The 23,884-nt window shown below is 40.8% G+C and overlaps 1 protein-coding gene across 1 annotated transcript in view; it reads left to right on the forward strand.

Annotated features, from left to right (window-relative positions):
* Positions 1–23,884, forward strand: part of DNAH14 (dynein axonemal heavy chain 14) — a 746,387-nt gene that overhangs the window by 452,008 nt on the left and 270,495 nt on the right. Inside the window, 3 exon segments of the mRNA XM_053712788.1 lie at positions 15,654–15,782; positions 19,949–20,089; positions 20,829–20,996. Of these exon segments, the coding sequence (XP_053568763.1) occupies positions 15,654–15,782; positions 19,949–20,089; positions 20,829–20,996 (438 nt within the window).

Here is a 23,884-nt window from a genome sequence, read left to right on the forward strand (position 1 = left end):
AGATGACGCAAATTGAGAAATTACAGATATGTTCTCTGAACAGATGCTGGGCCAGATTTAGGCGGACCTAAATCTAATCATCTTCTGGAACCATTTATACCTTGATATTTCTCCTACTGTTCCTTGTTCCCTCGGCAGAATGACTGGGGGATGAGGGAAGTGGGTGGGGTATTTAAGCCTTTGGCTGGGGTGTCTTTTCCTCCTCCTTGTGGCCAGGTTCTTAATTCCCAACAGTAATAAATGAAGCCGTGGACTCTCCTCCCCTCGATGGAAATGAAATTATCAGATAAGCATAATTTATGTTTTTTCCTTCCTCATATAACTCTCTCTTTTTTCCTACGCTCCCTATCCAGCTGTAGAACACCCAGAGCAACCCACTCAGTAGCCTGACATCACAGGCTGTAATAGTTCTAGCTGTGCACAGTATATTGTGTACCCCTGACATCACTGTATGTAATAGTACTAACTGTGCACTGTATATTGTGTATCCCTGACATCACTGTATGTAATAGTACTAGCTGTGCACAGTATATTGTGTACCCCTGACATCACTGTATGTAATAGTACTAACTGTGCACTGTATATTGTGTATCCCTGACATCACTGTATGTAATAGTACTAACTGTGCACAGTATATTGTGTACACCTGACATCACTGTATGTAATAGTACTAGCTGTGCACAGTATATTGTGTACACCTGACATCACAGGCTGTAATAGTACTAACTGTGCACTATATATTGTGTACACCTGACATCACAGGCTGTAATAGTACTAGCTGTGCACAGTATATTGTGTACACCTGACATCACAGGCTGTAATAGTACTAACTGTACACAGAATATTGTGTACACCTGACATCACTGTATGTAATAGTACTAACTGTGCACAGTATATTGTGTACACCTGACATCACTGTATGTAATAGTACTAGCTGTGCACAGTATATTGTGTACACCTGACATCACAGGCTGTAATATTACTAACTGTGCACTGTATATTGTGTAAACCTGACATCACAGGCTGTTATAGTACTAACTGTGCATATATATTGTGTACACCTGACATCACTGTATGTAATAGTACTAGCTGTGCACTGTATATTGTGTACCCCTGACATCACAGGCTGTAATAGTACTAACTGTGCACAGTATATTGTGTACCCCTGACATCACAGGCTGTAATAGTACTAACTGTGCACAGTATATTGTGTACACCTGACATCACAGGCTGTAATAGTACTAACTGTGCACAGTATATTGTGTACCCCTGACATCACAGTATGTAATAGTACTAGCTGTTCACAGTATATTGTGTACCCCTGACATCACAGGCTGTAATAGTACTAGCTGTTCACAGTATATTGTGTACCCTGACATCACAGGCTGTAATAGTACTAACTGTGCACAGTATATTGTGTACCCCTGACATCACAGGCTGTAATAGTACTAACTGTGCACAGTATATTGTGTACACCTGACATCACAGGCTGTAATAGTACTAACTGTGCACAGTATATTGTGTACACCTGACATTACTGTATGTAATAGTACTAGCTGTTCACAGTATATTTTGTACCCCTGACATCACAGGCTGTAATAGTACTAGCTGTTCACAGTATATTGTGTACCCCTGACATCACAGTATGTAATAGTACTAGCTGTTCACAGTATATTGTGTACCCCTGACATCACAGTATGTAATAGTACTAGCTGTTCACAGTATATTGTGTACACCTGACATCACAAGCACAGTATATTGTGTACACCTGACATCACAGGCTGTAATAGTACTAACTGTGCACAGTATATTGTGTACCCCTGACATCACAGGCTGTAATAGTACTAACTGTGCACTATATATTGTGTACACCTGACATCACTGTATGTAATAGTACTAAATGTGCACAGTATATTGTGTACACCTGACATCACAGGCTGTAATAGTACTAACTGTGCACTATATATTGTGTACCCTTGACATCACAGGCTGTAATAGTACTAACTGTGCACTATATATTGTGTACACCTGACATCACTGTATGTAATAGTACTAACTGTGCACAGTATATTGTGTACACCTGACATCACAGGCTGTAATAGTACTAACTGTGCACAGTATATTGTGTACACCTGACATCACAGGCTGTAATAGTACTAACTGTGCAATGTATATTGTGTACACCTGACATCACAGGCTGTAATAGTACTAACTGTGCACTGTAGATTGTGTACCCCTGACATCACAGGCTGTAATAGTACTAGCTGTTCACAGTATATTGTGTACCCCTGACATCACAGTATGTAATAGTACTAGCTGTTCACAGTATATTGTGTACCCCTGACATCACAGGCTGTAATAGTACTAACTGTGCACTGTACATTGTGTACCCCTGACATCACAGGCTGTAATAGTACTAGCTGTTCACAGTATATTGTGTACCCCTGACATCACTGTATGTAATAGTACTAACTGTGCACTGTATATTGTGTACCCCTGACATCACAGGCTGTAATAGTACTAACTGTGCACTGTAGATTGTGTACCCCTGACATCACAGGCTGTAATAGTACTAGCTGTTCACAGTATATTGTGTACCCCTGACATCACAGTATGTAATAGTACTAGCTGTTCACAGTATATTGTGTACCCCTGACATCACAGGCTGTAATAGTACTAGCTGTTCACAGTATATTGTGTACCCCTGACATCACAGTATGTAATAGTACTAGCTGTTCACAGTATATTGTGTACCCCTGACATCACAGGCTGTAATAGTACTAGCTGTGCACAGTATAGTGTGTGCACCTGACATCACAGTATGTAATAGTACTAACTGTGCACAGTATACAGGGAGTGCAGAATTATTAGGCAAGTTGTATTTTTGAGGATTAATTTTATTATTGAACAACAACCATGTTCTCAATGAACCCAAAAAACTCATTAATATCAAAGCTGAATAGTTTTGGAAGTAGTTTTCAGTTTGTTTTTAGTTATAGCTATTTTAGGGGGATATCTGTGTTTGCAGGTTACTATTACTGTGCATAATTATTAGGCAACTTAACAAAAAACAAATATATACCCATTTCAATTATTTATTTTTATCAGTGAAACCAATATAACATCTCAACATTCACAAATATACATTTCTGACATTCAAAAACAAAACAAAAACAAATCAGTGACCAATATAGCCACCTTTCTTTGCAAGGACACTCAAAAGCCTGCCATCCATGGATTCAAGCCTGCCATCCATGGATTACAGACAGGCTGTAATAGTACTAGCTGTGCACTGTATATTGTGTACCCCTGACATCACTGTATGTAATAGTACTAACTGTGCACTGTATATTGTGTACACCTGACATCACAGGCTGTAATAGTACTAGCTGTGCACTGTATATTGTGTATACCTGACATCACAGGCTGTAATAGTACTAGCTGTGCACAGTATATTGTGTACACCTGACATCACTTTATGTAATAGTACTAACTGTGCACTGTATATTGTGTACACCAGACATCGCAGGATGTAATAGTACTAGCTGTGCACTTTATATTGTGTACACCAGACATCATAGGCTGTAATAGTAAGAACTGTGCACAGTATATTGTGTACACCTGACATCACATAATGTAATAGTACTAACTGTGCACTGTATATTGTGTACACCAGACATCACAGGATGTAATAGTACTAGCTGTGCACTTTATATTGTGTACACCAGACATCATAGGCTGTAATAGTAAGAACTGTGCACAGTATATTGTGTACACCTGACATCACAGGCTGTAATAGTACTAACTGTGTACAGTATATTGTGTAAACCTGACATCACTGTATGTAATAGTACTAACTGTGCACAGTATATTGTGTACACCTGACAATACTGTATGTAATAGTACTAGCTGTGCACAGTATAGTGTGTACACCTGACATCACTGTATGTAATAGTACTAACTGTGCACAGTATATTGTGTACACCAGACATCACAGGCTGCAATAGTACTAACTGTGCACAGTATATTGTGTACACCTGACAATACTGTATGTAATAGTACTAGCTGTGCACAGTATATTGTGTACACCAGACATCACAGTATGTAACAGTACTAACTGTGCACTGTATATTGTGTACACCTGACATCACTGTATTTAATAGTACTAGCTGTGCACTGTATATTGTGTACATCTGACATCACTGTATGTAATAGTACTAGCTGTGCACTGTATATTGTGTACACCTGACATCACTGTATGTAATAGTACTAGCTGTGCACAGTATATTGTGTACACCTGATATCACTGTATGTAATGGTACTAACTGTGCACAGTATATTGTGTACACCTGACATCACTGTATGTAATAGTACTAGCTGTGCACAGTATATTGTGTACACCTGACTTCACTGTATGTAATAGTACTAGCTGTGCACAGTATATTGTGTACACCAGACATCACAGGCTGTAATAGTACTAACTGTGCACTGTATATTGTGTAAACCTGACATCACAGGCTGTATTAGTACTAACTGTGCACTATATATTGTGTACACCTGACATCACAGGCTGTAATAGTACTAACTGTGCACTATATATTGTGTACACCTGACATCACAGGCTTTAATAGTACTAACTGTGCACTATATATTGTGTACACCTGACATCACTTTGAATGTAATAGTACTAACTGTGCACAGTATATTGTGTACACCTGACATCACAGGCTGTAATAGTACTAACTGTGCACTGTATATTGTGTAAACCTGACATCACAGGCTGTAATAGTACTAACTGTGCACAGTATATTGTGTACACCTGACATCACAGGCTGTAATAGTACTAACTGTGCACTATATATTGTGTACACCTGACATCACAGGCTGTAATAGTAAGAGCTGTGCACAGTATATTGTGTACCCCTGACATCACAGGCTGTAATAGTACTAACTGTGCACTGTATATTGTGTACACCTGACATCACAGGCTGTAATAGTACTAACTGTGCACAGTATATTGTGTACACCTGAAATCACAGGCTGTAATAGTACTAACTGTGCACTGTATATTGTGTACACCAGACATCACAGGCTGTAATAGTACTAACTGTGCACTGTATATTGTGTACACCTGACATCACTGTATGTAATAGTACTAGCTGTGCACTGTATATTGTGTACACCTGACATCACAGGCTGTAATAGTAAGAACTTTGCACAGTATATTGTGTACACCTGACATCACAGGCTGTTATAGTACTAACTGTGCACTGTATATTGTGTACACCTGACATCACTGTATGTAATAGTACTAACTGTGCACAGTATATTGTGTACCCCTGACATCACAGGCTGTAATATTACTAACTGTGCACAGTATATTGTGTACACCTCACATCACAAGATGTAATAGTACTAGCTGTGCATTGTATATTTTGTACACCAGACATCATAGGCTGTAATAGTAAGAACTGTGCACAGTATATTGTGTACCCCTGACATCACAGGCTTTAATAGTACTAACTGTGCACACTATATTGTGTACACCTGACATCACTGTATGTAATAGTACTAGCTGTGCACAGTATATTGTGTACACCAGACATCACAGGCTGTAATAGTACTAACTGTGTACAGTATATTGTGTACACCTGATATCACTGTATGTAATAGTACTAACTGTGCACAGTACATTGTGTACACCTGACATCACTGTATGTAATAGTACTAGCTGTGCACAGTATATTGTGTACACCTGACATCACAGGCTGTTATAGTACTAACTGTGCACTGTATATTGTGTACACCTGACATCACTGGCTGTAATAGTACTAACTGTGCACAGTATATTGTGTACACCTGACATCACAGGCTGTAATAGTAACTGTGCACTGTATTTCTCCTACATTGGTGTGTCCGGTCCACGGCTTCATCCTTACTTGTGGGATATTCTCTTCCCCTACAGGAAATGGCAAAGAGAGCACACAGCAAAAGCTGTCCATATAGCCCCCCCTCCGGCTCCGCCCCCCAGTCATTCTCTTTGCCGCTCTGAACAAGTAGCATCTCCACGGGGATGGTAAAGAGTATGTGGTGTTAGTTGTAGTTTTATTTCTTCTATCAAGAGTTTGTTATTTTAAAATAGTGCCGGTTTGTACTATTTACTCTACAACAGAAAGTGATGAAGAGTTCTGTTAAAAGAGGAGTATGATTTTAGCAACAGTAACTAAAATCCATTGCTGTTCCCACGCAGGACTGTTGAGCCCAGAGAACTTCAGTTGGGGGGAACAGTTTGCAGACTTTTCTGCTCCAGGTATGACCAGTCTCTTTTCTAACAAGACATAGTAATGCTAGAAGACTGTCATTTCCCTTTTGGGATCAGTAAGCCATTTTCTTAGACTCATAACAGAATGAAGGCTTATAAATGGGCTATATACTGGTTGACACTATTGTGGGCTAAATCGATTGATTTATATAATATTTATATGATTTTTGGAGTGTTTTGAGACTTGGGAACACCTTTGGGAACGTTTTATTACGCCTGGCAGTTTGTTAGACACCTAATCTAGTCAGGAAGGCCCCTTCACTCTGGTATGCAGAGGGAGGAAGCCTCATTTTCGCGCCTTAATTGCGCAGTTACTTCTGGAAGCAGGGCATGCAGCTTCATGTGAGAGGGTCCTGTGGCCACAAAAACGATTCTAAGAGGCTTATTTCTGTGGTGAATAACCCCCAAGGAAGGTAAAGCCGCAACAAAAGGCTGTGGCAGGGACTGTAGTGGGTTTAAACTGCTAAATTGAACAATTAGCTCCGGTTTGCTCATTTAAGGGGTTAAAGACTTGAAATTTGGTGAGCAATACTTTCAAAGCATTAAGACACTAGGGTGCAAATTTCGTAAAGATCGGATAATTCCTTCATAGTTTTTCAAACATTCAGAAATAAAGTGTACTCGGTTTATTATTTAAAGAGACAGTAACGGTTTTGTTTAAAAACGTTTTTTTTTGCATTAATAGCCTGACTAAGTCTGTCTAACATGTCTGTACCTTCAGATAGATTATGTTCTGTGTGTATGGAGGCCAATGTGATTCCCCCTTTAAATGTATGTGAAAATTGTGCCATGGCGTCCAAACAAAGTAAGGACAGTAATGTCACATTTAATAAGGTTGCCCAAGATGATTCTTCAAATGAAGGTAGTGGGGATAGTTCATCATCCTCTCCTTCTGTGTCAACACCAGTTATGCCCGCGCAGGCGACACCTAGTACATCTAGCGCGCCAATGCTTGTTACTATGCAACAATTAACTGCAGTAATGGATAATTCTATAGCAAATCTTTTATCCAAGCTGCCAACACTTCCCTTAAAGCGTGACTGCTCAGTTTTGAATACAGAGGATGAGCAAGTGGGCGCTGATGATAGTTTATCTGTAATACCCTCACACCAGTCTGAATTGGCTGTGTGGGAGGGGCTGTCTGAGGGAGAAATTTCTGATTCAGGAAAAGTTTCTCAGCAGGCAGAACCTGATATCATGACGTTTAAATTTAAGTTAGAACATCTCCGCGCCCTGCTTAAGGAGGTGCTAAGTACTCTTGACGATTGCGACTCTTTGGTAATTCCAGAGAAATTGTGCAAAATGGACAAATTCCTTGAGGTCCCTGTGCACGCTGATGCCTTTCCGATACCCAAGAGGGTGGCGGACATAGTAAACAAGGAGTGGGAGAAGCCAGGTATACCTTTTGTCCCACCTCCTATATTTAAGAAAATGTTCCCCATTGTCGACCCCAGAAGGGACGCATGGCAAACAGTCCCTAAGGTTGAAGGAGCAGTTTCTACGTTGTCCAAGCGCACGACTATTCCCATTGAGGACAGTTGTGCTTTCAAAGATCCTATGGATAAAAAATTGGAAGGATTGCTTAAAAAGATATTTGTTCAGCAAGGTTTCCTCCTCCAACCAATTTCGTGCATTATTCCTGTCACAACGGCGGCGTCTTTTTGGTTCGAAAAACTAGAAAATTCACTCAATAAGGAGACTCCATATGAGGAAGTCATGGACAGAATTCACGCACTAAAGTTGGCTAATTCCTTTATTTTAGATGCCGCTTTGCAATTGGCGAAATTAGCGGCGAAAAATTCAGGTTTTGCAATTGTGGCGCGCAGAGCGCTTTGGCTAAAATCTTGGTCGGTGGATGTGTCATCCAAGAAAAAATTGCTTAATATTCCTTTCAAAGGTAAGACCCTTTTTGGGCCAGAATTGAAGGAGATTATTTCAGACATCACTGGGGGAAAGGGCCATGCCCTCCAACAGGATAGGCCTTTCAAGGCTAAGAACAAATCTAATTTTCGTTCCTTTCGCAACTTCAGGAACGGACCGTCTCCTAATTCTGCAGCCTCTAGACAAGAGGATAACGCTTCCCAGGCTAAGCCAGCATGGAAACCAATGCAAGGCTGGAACAAGGGTAAACAGGCCAAGAAGCCTGCTGCTGCTGCCAAGACAGCATGAACGGGTAGCCCCCGATCCGGGACCGGATCTAGTAGGGGGCAGACTTTCTCTCTTTGCTCAGGCTTGGGCAAGAGATGTTCAGGATCCCTGGGCACTAGAAATAGTCTCTCAGGGTTATCTTCTAGAATTCAAGGAACTTCCTCCGAGGGGAAGTTTCCACATGTCTCGCTTATCTTCAGACAGATAAAGAGACAGGCATTCTTACATTGCGTAGGAGATCTATTAAAGATGGGAGTGATACACCCAGGGGTTTTACTCAAACCTGTTTGTTGTTCCCAAAAAAGAGGGAACTTTCAGACCAATTCTGGATTTAAAAATTCTAAACAAATTCCTCAGAGTTCCATCGTTCAAAATGGAAACCATTTGAACGATTTTATCAACTATCCAGGAGGGTCAATACATGACTACCGTGGATTTAAAGGATGTGTAACTACATATTCCTATCCACAAAGATCATCATCAGTTCCTAAGGTTCATCTTTCTGGACAAACATTACCAGTTCGTGGCTCTTCCGTTCGGTTTAGCCACTGCTCCCAGAATTTTCACAAAGGTGCTAGGGTCCCTTCTAGTGGTTCTAAGACCGAGGGGCATTGCAGTGTCACCTTACCTAGACGACATCCTAATCCAAGCGTCGTCCCTTTCCAGATCAAGGGCTCATACAGACATTGTATTAGCTTTTCTCAGGTCTCACGGGTGGAAGGTGAACATGGAAAAGAGTTCCCTGTCCCTGTCTACAAGAGTTCCTTTTCTGGGAACAATAATAGATTCTGTAGAAATGAAGATTTTTCTGACAGAGGTCAGAAAATTAAAGCTTCTAAAGACTCAGGACCAGAGTGGGTCATTGTCACGACCGATGCCAGTCTAAGAGTCTCTTCTCCCGATAAACATCCTGGAACTGAGAGCGATATTCAATGCGCTCCGGGCTTGGCCTCAACTAGCGAAGGCCGGATTCATAAGATTTCAGTCGGACAACATGACGACTGTAGCTTACATCAATCATCAGGGAGGAACAAAGAGTTCCTTGGCGATGAGAGAGGTATCCAAGATCATCAAATGGGCGGAGGATCACTCCTGCCATCTATCTGCAAGTCACATCCCAGGAGTAGACAACTGGGTGGCGGATTATTTGAGTCGTCAGACTTTCCATCCGGGGGAGTGGGAACTCCACCCGGAGGTCTTTGCCCAGTTAACTCAATTATGGGGCATTCCAGACATGGATCTGATGGCGTCTCATCAGAACTTCAAGGTTCCTCGCTACGGGTCCAGATCCAGGGATCCCAAGGCGACACTGGTGGATGCATTAGTGGCGCCTTGGTCGTTCAACCTAGCTTATGTGTTTCCACCGTTTCCTCTCCTTCCCAGGCTCGTAGCCAGGATCAAACAGGAGAAGGCCTCGGTGATTCTGATAGCTCCTGCGTGGCCACGCAGGATTTGGTATGCAGACCTGGTGAATATGTCATCGGCTTCACCAGGGAAGCTACCTTTGAGACAGGATCTTCTAGTACAAGGTCCATTCGAACATCCAAATCCAGTCTCTCTGCAGCTGATTGCTTGGAAATTGAACGCTTGATTTTATCTAAGCGTGGGTTTTCAGATTCAGTTATAGATACTCTGGTCCAAGCCAGAAAACCTGTGACTGGGAAAATTTACCATAAAACATGGAAAAAATATATCTGTTGGTGTGAATCCAAGGGATTCTCTTGGAGTAAAATTAAAATTCCTAAGATTCTTTCCTTTCTCCAAGAGGGTTTGGATAAAGGGTTGTCAGCGAGTTCTCTAAAAGGACAGATATCTGCTTTGTCTGTTTTGTTACACAAACGCCTGGCAGCTGTGCCAGATGTACAAGCTTTTGTACAGGCCTTAGTCAGAATCAAGCCTGTTTACAGACCCATGACTCCTCCATGGAGTCTAAATTTAGTTCTTTCAGTTCTTCAAGGGGTTCCGTTTGAACCTCTACATTCCATAGATATTAAGTTACTATCTTGGAAAGTTCTGTTTTTGGTTGCTATTTCTTCTGCTAGAAGAGTTTCTGAATTGTCTGCTTTGCAGTGTGATCCACCCTATCTGGTATTCCATGCAGATAAGGTTGTTTTGCGTACCAAACTTGATTTTCTTCCAAAAGTGGTTTCCAACAGGAATATTAACCAGGAAATAGTTCCTTCTCTGTGTCCGAATACAGTTTCGAAGAAGGAACGTTTGTTACACAATTTAGATGTGGTCCGTGCTTTAAAATTCTATTTAGATGCAACAAAGGATTTCAGACAGACTTCATCTTTGTTTGTCGTTTATTCTGGTAAGAGGAGAGGACAGAAAGCTACTGCTACCTCTCTTTTCTTTTTGGCTGAAAAGCATCATCCGATTGGCTTATGAGACTGCCGGACGGCAGCTTCCTGAATGACTTACAGCTCACTCTACTAGAGCTGTGGCTTCCATATGGGCCTTCAAGAACGAGGCTTCTGTTGATCAGATATGTAAGGCAGCGACTTGGTCTTCTCTGCACACTTTTGCCAAATTTTACAAATTCGATACTTATGCTTCTTCTGAGGCTATTTTTGGGAGAAAGGTTTTGCAAGCCGTGGTGCCTTCCGTTTAGGTAACCTGACTTGTTCCCTCCCTTCATCCGTGTCCTAAAGCTTTGGTATTGTTCCCACAAGTAAGGATGAAGCCGTGGACCGGACACACCAATGTAGGAGAAAACAGAATTTATGCTTACCTGATAAATTTCTTTCTCCTACGGTGTTTCCGGTCCACGGCCCGCCCTGGCTTTTAGTCAGGTTTCAATTTTTTTCTTTCTATACACTACAGTCACCACGGCACCCTATGGTTTCTCCTTTTTCTCCTAACCGTCGGTCAAATGACTGGGGGGCGGAGCCGGAGGGGGGGCTATATGGACAGCTTTTGCTGTGTGCTCTCTTTGCCATTTCCTGTAGGGGAAGAGAATATCCCACAAGTAAGGATGAAGCCGTGGACCGGACACACCGTAGGAGAAAGAAATTTATCAGGTAAGCATAAATTCTGTTATTGTGTACACCTGACATCACAGGCTGTAATAGTACTAATTGTGCACAGTATATTGTGTACATCTGACATCACAGTATGTAATAGTACTAACTGTGCACATTATTTTGTGTACACCTGACATCACTGTATGTAATAGTACTAAATGTGCACAGTATATTGTGTACACCTGACATCACAGGCTGTAATAGTACTAGCTGTGTACAGTATAGTGTGTATACCTGACATCACAGGCTGTAATAGTACTAACTGCGCACAGAATATTGTGTACACCTGACATCACAGGTTGTAATAGTACTAACTTTGCACTGTATATTGTGTACACCTGACATCACAGGCTGTAATAGTACTAACTGTGCACAGTATATTGTGTACACCTGACATCGCAGGTTGTAATAGTACTAACTGTGCACAGTATTTTGTGTACACCTGATATCACAGGCTGTAATATTAAGAACTGTGCACAGTATATTGTGTACACCTGACATCACAGGCTGTAATAGTACTAACTGTGCACTGTATATTGTGTACACCTGACATCACAGGCTGTAATAGTAAGAGATGTGCACAGTATATTGTGTACCCCTGACATCACAGGCTGTAATAGTACTAACTGTGCACAGTATTTTGTGTACACCTGATATCACAGGCTGTAATATTAAGAACTGTGCACAGTATATTGTGTACACCTGACATCACTGACTGTAATAGTACTAACTGTGCACAGTATATTGTGTACACCAGACATCACAGACTGTATTAGTAAAAACTGTGCACAGTATATTGTGTACACCTGACATCACAGACTGTAATAGTACTAACTGTGCTAAGTTTACTGTACAAGCCCAGATTTCTGTCTTTTGTTAACACAAAATAGTGAAGCAACAGGTTTCTTTCTGCCCCTGATACCCCTGATTGTCTCGCTGTAGTTGATTATTATTCTGGCACAAGGGTACCTCGACTACAAAATAGTGTCTGCAGTGAGTCAGCAGCTGAAAATTACACTTCTCAAAATGCTCCCTGACAAGTTGCCTTAGCTACCCAAACCAATGGCTAGATTACGAGTTTTGTCGGTAATGGTGTGCGGTGCTAACGTTCAGTTTATGCTCACCTCGCTCTTACAGACAGCTCTGGTATTACAGGTTTTTACAAACCCGGCGTTAGTCGCAGAAAAGTGAGCGGAGACCATATTTTTGCTCGGTGAGCTGGTAAAACGGGCTCATGCACGATTTCCCCATAGGAATCAATGGGGTAGAGCCGGCTGAAAAAAAAACCTAACACCTGCAAAAAAGCAGCGTTCAGCTCCTAACGCAGCCCCATTGATTCCTATGGGGAAAGAAAATTTATGTCTACACATAACACCCTAACATGAACCCCAAATCTAAACACCCCTAATATTACACTTATTAACCCCTAATATGCCACCCCCGACATCGCCGACACCTGCATTATATTTTTGAACCCCTAATCTGCCGCTCCCGACACCGCCGCCACCTACATTATACTTATGAACCCCTAATCTGCTGCCCCCAGCATTGCCGACACCTACATTATATTTATTAACCCTACTCCGCCACCCCCAATGTCGCCGCCACCTACCTACACTTATTAACCCCTAATCTGCCGCCCCCAACGTCGCCGCCACTATATTAAAGTTATTAACCCCTAAACCTAAGTCGTCTAACCCTAACCCCCCTAACTTAAATATAATTTAAATAAATCTAAAGAAAAATCATTTAATTGACGTCATCCAAGATGGCGTCCCTTCAATTCCGATTGGCTGATAGAATTTTATCAGCCAATCGGAATTAAGGAAGAAAAAATCCTATTGGCTGATTCAATCAGCCAATAGGATTGAGCTTGCATTCTATTGGCTAATTGGAACAGCCAATAGAATGCAAGCTCAATCCTATTGGCTGTACCAATCAGCCAATAGGATTGAAGTTCAATCCTATTGGCTGATTGGATCAGCCAATAGGATTTTTTTCTACCTTAATTCCGATTGGCTGATAGAATTCTATCAGCCAATCGGAATTGAAGGGACGCCATCTTGGATGACATAATTTAAACGTCGGATGAAGAGGATGCTCTGCGTCGGATGTCTTGAAGATGGACCCGCGCCGGATGGATGAAGATAGAAGATGCCGTCTGGATGAAGACTTCTGCCTGCCTGGAGGATCACTTCTGCCCGGTTGGATGAAGACTTCTCACAGCTTCATTGAGGACTTCGGCCCAGTTGGGTGAAGACGTCTCACAGTAGGGTGATCTTCAGGGGGAGTGTTAGGTTTTTTAAGGGGGGATTGGGTGGGTTTTAGAGTAGGGTTGGGTGTGTGGGTGGTGGGTTTTAATGTTGGGGGGGTATTGTACTTTTTTTTACAGGTAAAAGAGCTGATTACTTTGGGGCAATGCCCTGCAAAAGGCCCTTTTAAGGGCTAATTGTAATTTAGTATAGGGTAGGGCTTTTTATTATTTTGAGGGGATTTTTTATTTTATTAGGGGGATTAGATTAGGTGTAATTAGTTTAAAAATCTTGTAACTATTTTATTTTCTGTAATTTAGTGATTTTTTTCGTACTTTAGATAATTGTATTTAATTGTATGTAATTGTAGTTAATTTAGGGAATTTATTTAATTATAGTGTAGTGTTAGGTGTAATTGTAACTTAGGTTAGGTTTTATTTTACAGGTACTTTTGTCTTTATTTTAACTAGGTAGTTATTAAATAGTTAACTATTTAGGAACTATTCTACCTAGTTAAAATAAATATAAACTTGCCTGTAAAATAAAAATAAACCCTAAGCTAGATACAATGTAACTATTAGTTATATTGTAGCTAGCTTAGGGTTTATTTTATAGCTAAGTATTTAGTTTTAAATAGGAATAATTTAGTTAATGTTAGGAATTTTTTTTAGATTTATTTAAATTATATTTAAGTTAGGGGGGTGTTAGGGTTAGACTTAGATTTAGGGGTTAATAACTTTAATATAGTGGCAGGGACGTTGGGGGCGGCAGATTAGGGGTTAATAAATGTAGGTAGGTGTCGGCAATATTAGGGACGGCAGATTAGGGGGTTAATAAAATTTAACTAGTGTTTGCGATGCAGGAGTGCGGCAGTTTAGGGGTTAATATATTTATTATAGTGGCGGCAATGTCCGGTTTGGCAGATTAGGGGTTAAAAAATGTATTATAGTGTTTGCGATTTGGGGGGGCCTCAGTTTAGGGGTTAATAGGTAGTTTATGGGTGTTAGTGTACTTTTTAGCACTTTAGTTAAGAGTTTTATGCTACGGCGTTGTAGTGTAAAACTCTTAACTACTGACTTTAAAATGCGATACCAGACTTGACAGGAGAGGGTCTACCGCTCACTTTTTGGAAGACTCGTAATACCGGCGCTATGCAAGTCCCATTGAAAAAAGAGGATACGCAATTGGCATAAGTGGATTTGCGGTATTTTCGAGTCTGGCCAAAAAAGTGAGCGGTACACCTGTACCTGCAAGACTCGTAATACCAGCGGGCGTTAAAAAGCAGCGTTGGGACATCTCAACGCTGCTTTTTAAGCCTGACGCAAGACTCGTAATCTAGCAGCAAGTTTTGGGCAAGTTTTGGCTGCCATATCACTGCAGATACTAGTTTGTTGCTGAGGCAAACCTGCATTTAAAAATAATGAAACAAAGCAAAGTTACAGGGGCAGCGAGGCACTGCTAATATAAGGCATACAACTGCTGTCTTCTATAATGTACACAATATACTTTGCACCGCTAGGGTTGTTGTTTCCGCACATGTAATACAGCTGGATAGAGAGCATACAAAATACAGAGCTGTGTGAGGAAGGAAAAATACAGTAGTATTACACAGCTCATAGGAGGAAATGAAAACACAGACAAGTTAACTCTCAACAACTTTGGCTACAAAATTACACAAATACTGTGCTTTGTTTTCTGAAAGCAGTGTCCCTATAATACTGTATTCTAAAAGGTGTCCCTTTAATACTATATTCTATAAAATGTCCCTTTAATTATGCATTCTATAAAGTGTTCCTTGTTAGAAACAGTGTTTGTGTTACTTCTAAATCTAATCATGAAAGTCCCTTCTTGTCTTTATGTCTTCTTTTTGTTGTCCTGTATTTAATTTTTTGTCATCACTTCAAGGTTGCAGTATTTATCGATGACCTGAATATGCCGCTTCCCGAGGAATATGGGGCACAGCCACCGCTGGAGTTGATTCGCCAGTTTTTAGAGTTGGGAGGGTTTTATGACCCCAAGACTCTGACCTGGAAGGTAGTGTGAGCATGTTCTATAGTGTACAGATATCATATGATTTGATTAGCCTTCTTAAATGGTTATTTAACACTAAATACATTGTATAAGCATAGTATTGAGTTTATCCTTTCCCTCACCTTCGTCATGAGTGCTGCCATGTTGAAATCTAGCATTTACGGAATTCCAGTATGACCTGTCTGCACATGTGCAGCAACTCTGCTTCAGATACCTGCAGTATAACCTAGGTTATATAATGATTAGAGGGAGGTGCTTGAAATTTATTTTGTGTCCCTTTAAAATGATATGCTCGTGCACCATCACTTCCTCTGTTAAATGATTTCTCCAGAGATTCTGCCATTTCATCCATGTTGTTCTCTCTTTACTGTTTCTTGATAAAAACTGATTTTCTAATGATAATGTCATGTATTCAAATCTAATGCAATCTCATCTCACCTACTGTTGCAAGAAAAAGTATGTGAACCCTTTGGAATGATATGGAATTCTGCACAAATTGGTCATAAAATGTGATCTGATCATCATCTAAGTCACAACAATAGACAATCACAGTCTGCTTAAACTAATAACACACACAGAATGAAATGTTGCCATGTTTTTATTGAACACACCATGTAAACATTCACAGTGCAGGTGGAAAAAGTATGTGAACCCTTGGATTTAATAACTGGTTGAACCTCCTTTGGCAGCAATAACTTCAACCAAATGTTTCCTGTAGTTGCAGATCAGACGTGCACAACGGTCAGGAGTAATTCTTGACCATTCCTATTTACAGAACTGTTTCAGTTCAGCAATATTCTTGGGATGTCTGGTGTGAATCGCTTTCTTGAGGTCATGCCACAGCATCCCAATCGGGTTGAGGTCAGGACTCTGACTGGGCCACTTCAGAAGGCGTATTTTCTTCTGTTTAAGCCATTCTGTTGTTGATTTACTTCTATGCTTTGGGTCATTGTCCTGTTGCAACACCCATCTTCTGTTAAGCTTCAGCTGGTAGACAGATGGCCTTAAGTTCTCCTGCAAAATGTCTTGATAAACTTGGGAATTCATTTTTCCTTTGATGATAGCAATCCGCCCAGGCCCTGACGCACCAAAGCAGCCCCAAACCATGATGCCCCCACCACCATACTTCACAGTTGGGATGAGGTTTTGATGTTGGTGTGCTGTGCCACTTTTTTGCCACACATAGTGTTGTGTGTTTCTTCCAAACAACTCAACTTGGGTTTCATCTGTCCACAGAATATTTTGCCAGTACTGCTGTGGAACATCCAGGTGCTCTTGTGCAAACTGTAAACGTGCCGCAATGTTTTGTTTGGACAGCAGTGGCTTCCTCTGTGGTATCCTCCCATGAAATCCATTCTTGTTTAGTGTTTTACGTATTGTAGATTCGCTAACAGGGATGTTAGCATTTGACAGTGGGATTTTTCTTCACCTCATTGAGCAGTCTGTGCTGTGCTCTTGCAGTCATCTTTACAGGACGGCCACTTCTAGGGAGAGTAGCAGCAGTGCTGAACTTTCTCCATTTATAGACAATTTGTCTTACCGTGGACTGATGAACAGCAAGGCTTTTGGAGATACTTTTATAACCCTTTCCAGCTTTATGCAAGTCAACAATTCTTAATCGTAGGTATTCTGAGAGCTCTTTTGTGCGAGGCATCATTCACATCAGGCAATGCTTCTTGTGAAAAGCAAACCCAGAACTGGTGTGTGTTTTTTATAGGGCAGGGCAGCTGTAACCAACACCTCCAATCTCATCTCATTGATTGGACTCCAGTTGGCTGACATCTCACTCCAATTAGCTCTTGGAGATGTCATTAGTCTAGGGCAGTGCTTTCCAAACTGTGTGTCGGGACACACTAGTGTGTCGGCAGCAGTGTGTAGGTGTGTCCCTGCTTCAGCACAATTTTTTTTAAATTTAATTTTTGTAAAAATTTTTTTTTAGGTTTCTGACTTTCCGCCTGCCTGCTATGCATATCACATGGTTGACACATGATTGATACCTAGTGGGTCACAGATCATCTTAACCAATTGGTGCAGCTCAGTGGGAACTGAAACATTGGCTGCTTTGGCGGCACATTGGCTCCTGACTGCACGTGTAGTCTCCTTAATTGGCTTGTGACTGCATGTGTAGTCAGTGAGTGGGACAGCAGCGTGTTTGCAGCGCAGGCAGTAGTCAGTAGGGCTCACGGACCTCTGAGGGCGGCAGCTTAAACGCTGAGCTGAAGTCAGAGGGGTTTTTTGCAGCTAGCTCCCAGTAGTGCATTGCTGCTCCTGCTCTTGATATATGGATAGGAAGTGGAAGCTTAAAAATGCTTGATGATGAAATGCGAGTATCTTTACCAAATATTCAAAAATTGTGTTCATCCCATTAACCTCATAAATCCCATTAAAATAGTAAGTAGCTATTGGTGTTATTAAACTTTTTTTTAATTCTTGCACATACATACTGTTACTTGTAAATACATATTATTATTATATAATTTATGTATGTGTCCGTATATTTTAAAACAAGTTAGTTTAACCTCCTTTTTGCTAGTACAACTGAATTAATTAACGTGTCGCGAAATGATGTAGGTCTAAAAAGTGTGTCACCAACATGAAAAGTTTGGAAAGCTCTGGTCTAGGGGTTCACATACTTTTTCCACCTGCACTGTGAATGTTTACATGGTGTGTTCAATAAAAACATGGCAACATTTCATTCTTTGTGTGTTATTAGTTTAAGCAGACTGTGTTTGTCTATTGTTGTGACTTAGATGATGATCAGATCACATTTTATGACCAATTTGTGCAGAAATCCATATCATTCCAAAGGGTTCACATACTTTTTCTTGCAACTGTATTTATGTGTACTATAACACCAGCTGTCCTCCTACCATGCTGCACCCATTATCTCAAAGTTTGTACTATAATTGGATCCAGGCAGCATTTGCCAGGTATATATATATATATATATATATATATATATATATATATATATATATATATATATATATATATATATATATATATATCATCCAAATATAACAGCCATAATCTACTGCTGCCAAGTTGGCAAGTAAATACTTTCTCCGCTCTTCTAAAGGATTGTGAGAGATCCTGTTGCTGTTTAAATAACACTAATTTACTATAATTTTCAGCATATAGTAAACACACTAGCTAATTCTTCTTGCCTAACAGCTTCCTTAGCTGTGAAATTACCTTTTTGATATTTTCAGTTTCCAAGCGATTTTGTTCTTCTCACGATGTATGTGCATTGTTAGATGTTGTTTTTGTGTTTAGCTGAAATGGGAGATTCTGACAATAACTGTTTTAAAAACGCAACTGCTAACAGTAATTAGTATATGGTAATGCTAAACGTAGCCACTGTTCTCCTCCCTCCTGGTAGTCCTGTCAAGGCATCCAGTCTACATATATAAGAGAAATAATTATAATAGTTATGTTATGTAATATGCCATTCATACAAACTGATATATACATTTTTGCTCATTATGCTGTTTTTCCAGTGTTGATTTATAAGATTTATTAATTTGTGTTAGTTATTACTTAAAATTCAGATGTTACGTTCGGTAACATATTTAGTTGCCTAAGCAGCTAGTGCTTTTAAATTTCAAAGATTGTTAGTATACAAATATAAGTATAAAGTTATTTGTTTATTTTCAAGGGACATAGCAGTCAAATTTTAACTTTTAACTTTCAGGATTCCGCTAGCATGTGCAATTAATTTTATTTACATTTACAATCGGATTTCTTCTTTCTCTTGGTATCTTTTGTTAAAAACCTAACAGAGCATACCTAGGTATGCTTAGGAGCAAGCACGCATCTTGAGCACTATATAATGGCAAACGCCATTGCCATATAGTGCTCAAGACATGAGCACACTCCTGAGCCTATTGCGGTGGGCTCTCATGAAAAGGTGTTACATTTCAACCAAGAGAAAATATTACATTTTAGAACAGAAGAACACTGGAAACTTTTTTGTAAACTTTCATGTGTTCTCTGAATTATGAAAGTCTAAATTTGGCTTCAATGTTCCTTTAAATATTCAGTGCAGGAGTGTGTATATGTCACCATGAAATCATTCACCTCCAACCTAAAAAAGTCTTTATGAGCACAGCCGATCATAGTAGTGTTCCACTCCATTCATCAATAAAAGCCCTAATTGTCCTCCACAGAATGTCCAAGATGTCTCTGTGATTGCTGCCTGTGCACCACCTGGTGGTGGGAGGAATGAAATTAGTCCTCGCCTTCTCAAACATTTCTGCATGATTGTTCTTCCTCATCCTTCTGTGCATGCACTGCAGCACATATTTCAGGTAACTATACAGATATTAGAAGAAAACATAACTGCAACCTCATCTAAATGCTGTTATAAAACAATCGTGAAGCCAATTTCATTTTGTTTAACTGAAAGATCGGTAAAAAGAGTGTTACTACTGCTTTTGTGTAATTATGCTGTTAAACTTTATAAATGATTAGCTATTTTTTTTAGATAAAACACAAGCTAATTAAATATTTTTATAAATACATATTAATAACAATGTTATATAGATTTGTTGTTCAATATGTTTCTTTAAAGGGACAGTCTACTCCAGAATTGTTGATAATCCCTTTATTACCCATTCCCCAGTTTTGCATAACCAACACCTTTATATTAATATACTTTTTACCTCTGTGATTACCTTGTATCTAAGTCTCTGCAGACTGCCCCCTTATCTCAATGCTATTTACAATCTTGCACTTTAGTCAATCAGTGCTGACTCATTCCTAACTCCACAAGAATGAGCACAATGGTTTTCTATATGACAAACATTAACTAGCACTGTCTTGTTGTGAAAGCTAATAAAATGCACTTAGATAAAGGCGGCCTGCAGGGGCTTAGAAACAGATAGATATTTACAAATAAATGAATCATTCATTTTACAAGAATGCATATTCTAACAAATTCTTTGCAAATATGATTTGATTTTTTAGTGACTCACATGTAAGGATAAAGGATAATATTTTGACAATAATTATTTATTGTAAGGTAATATATATGAATTTCCTTTTTAGGTTCAGTTGGGCTCCTTTTTGCGAAGCAGTAATTTCTTGGCAGAAATCCAGAAATGTCGTGATTTATTGGCCTCGTCATCAATAGCTATTTATTTTAAGATGTGCCAAAGCATGTTACCAACTCCATCCAAGTGCCACTACACTTTTAACTTAAGAGATCTGTTTAAGGTACTTATTGTCAATATTGTTAAAGATCAAATCTTCAGTAGAATCATTGTAAAAGGTTCTTCAGTGTGTTTCCATTTTATTTTCCTGAAGTTCTTTTTACTCACTGTCATGACTGTGTTGTTTAACAACTAATATACCACGTAAAGTTATCTTCCTCCCTATGTCCCTAACCTATAACCACATAATGCATGCCTTCAACCAAATATACTGCGATACAAACAAGGGTGACATAAGTCCCTAACCTGCAACCTGTCAGGGTTTTTTCCCTGCTTTGTTTGCCATGTACTGCTGGCAGCCATTTTACTCACCTCTCTTGCTGAGTCTGGTGCAGAATGTGTGATGCTGCTCGCCCTCTTATGGTCAGACTGATGTACATCATCCGTGTGAGACAGGTTGCAGTCTCAGAATTGTGATGTCATCACTTATTATTTAAAGGGCCTCTGTTCAGTATGCTTTGCCCTTGCGTTATCTCAGACCTGTTTGTGAGTTCCAGTTCCTGTGTATTACCTGGCTGTCTGAAGGTCCCTCCTGGTTCCTGATCCCTGGCTTGTTCCTGACTCTGCAGTTCTCCTTGTTCCTGATTACGGCTCGTCTGACTACTCGCTTTGGTTCCTAACTCGGCTCGTCTGACTATTTGCTTTGGCTCCTGACTCGGCTCGTCTGACTACCAGCTTTGGCTTTGACTCCTGGCTTGTTATTTGACTTGTGGACTTTTTTATTATTTTTTGTTATTAATAAAGGTGTGATTATTTTTGCACTTCTTGTCTCAGTCTGATTCCTAGCACCCTGACATTACGCAAGGGCCATGAATCCTGATGGTGCTAATAATCCACCTTTATCTACCATCATTTCCAGGATGGATGAACAGGATCACCGTTTTGATCAATTTGCAGTAGCCCTGCAAACCCTGCTGATTCGCACTGCACATTTGGACCAAAGAGTCCCGCAAGTTGTGGCTGTTCCTGTTTCCACTGCTGCACCTAGTCCTACCAGCAGCATGTCCGGTTCTGCACCTCTACCTCAGCGATATGGAGGTGATCCTATTCCGTGCAAAGGGTTTTTGAACCAGGTGGACATTTACTATGACATGTTACCTCAGGCATTTCCCTCTGACAGAGCTAAGGTGGGATTTCTCATCTTGTTACTCTCTGACACAGCTCTTGCCTGGGCTAATCCCTTGTGGGAGACTAATAAACCTGTGATTTTAAATTACCCTGAATTTGTGGCCTCCTTTCGAAGGGTATTTGATGTTCTGGCTCCACTTCTCCTCTGCTGCTAAACTCATGTCCATTCAGCAAGGTACAAGATCTGTTGCTCAGTATGCCATTGAGTTCCGTACGTTTGCCGCAGAGGTAGGTTGGAACAATGTTGCCGCCTTCTTTCATGGGCTCTCTGATGCGATTAAAGACGAAGTTGCTGCCAGAGATTTACCAGAGGATCTCGAGGCATTGGTGTCTTTTTTGATCCTAATTGACATCAGACTCAGAGAGAGGCCCTCTTTCAAGGAGCGCTTGCGGAAGCCTCCTGTTCCGTTGTCTCCTACGTGTTCGTTCCCACCCATGCCTCCCTCTTCTCCCATGCCTCCTGGTCCCGAGTCACTAGGTACTGCTGAGCCGATGCAGTTGGGATTCACGCGTCCCTCCACGGCGGAGAGGGCCTTTAGGAGGAGGGAGGGGCTCTGCCTCTATTGTGGGTTACAGGGCTACCTTTTAAAGTCTTGTCCTATACGGCCGGGAAACACTCGCACCTTGTCCTTTCCTGGGTGGACTCCTCCATAGTCACCCAGGCTCTTGTTGACTCCGGTGCTGCGGGCTATTTCATTGACATTGCTTTTGTATCAAAGCACTCCATTCCTGTTTTGCCTTGGTCTGTTCCGCTTGCTGTTGAGGCCATTGATGGCAGGCCCCTTCAGCCTGCACTTGTTACTCACGAAACCGCTCCATGGTTGTTGTGGCTCTACATTTTGAAACCCTCCAGTTCCAGGTGATAAACTCTCTGCATTTTCCAGGTGATAAACTTTCTGCATTTATCCCTGGCTCCAAAATGCACAATCCCAGTCTCGATTGGCACAGCTCCGAAATTATGTCATGGTCTCTGCAATCTATTTCCACTTGTCTTCAGAAACTAGTTAAAGTCTTGTGCACTTCTTAGGTATCTCAATTGCCAGAGGAGTACCGAGAGTTCCTAGATATTTTTGACGAGGTGCGTGCCGGTACGTTGCCTCCTCACCGTTCTTACGATTGTGCCATTGACCTGCAACCCGGAGCCATTGACCTGCAAACCGGGGCCGGGTTTACCCTCTGTCTGTTGTGGAGAATTGTGCTATGGAGGAGTATGTTGCCGATGCTCTGTCGCAGGGGATCATCCGCAAATCCTGCTCTCCTGCAGGGGCTGGCTTCTTCTTTGTGAAGAAAAAGGGTGGCGAGTTAAGACAATGCATCGATTTTAGGGGTCTTAATCGTCTTACCATTAAGAATGCTTACCCTATTCCTCTCATTACGGAACTCTTTGACCGCCTCAAGGGAGCTACAATCTTTTCTAAACTTGATTTGAGAGGAGCATACAATCTCGTTAGGATCAAGGAGGGCCACGAATGGAAAACAGCATTTAACACCAGGAGCGGGCATTATGAATATCCTGTAATGCCTTTTGGCCTATGTAATGCTCCTGCTATTTTCCAGGAATTTATTAATGATGTCCTACGAGATATGTTGCAATAGTGTGTTGTGGTGTACTTAGACGACATCCTCATACACTCACCCACACTTGAGGATCATCGTTCTGATTTTACACAGGTTCTTCAGAAACTACGTGAGAACGGCCTGTTTTGTAAACTCGAGAAATGTGAGTTCCATCAGACTCAAGTAACCTTCCTAGGTTATGTTATC

The sequence above is a fragment of the Bombina bombina genome, chromosome 4 (assembly GCF_027579735.1).
Source record: "Bombina bombina isolate aBomBom1 chromosome 4, aBomBom1.pri, whole genome shotgun sequence".
NCBI classification, from domain to species: Eukaryota; Metazoa; Chordata; class Amphibia; order Anura; family Bombinatoridae; genus Bombina; species Bombina bombina.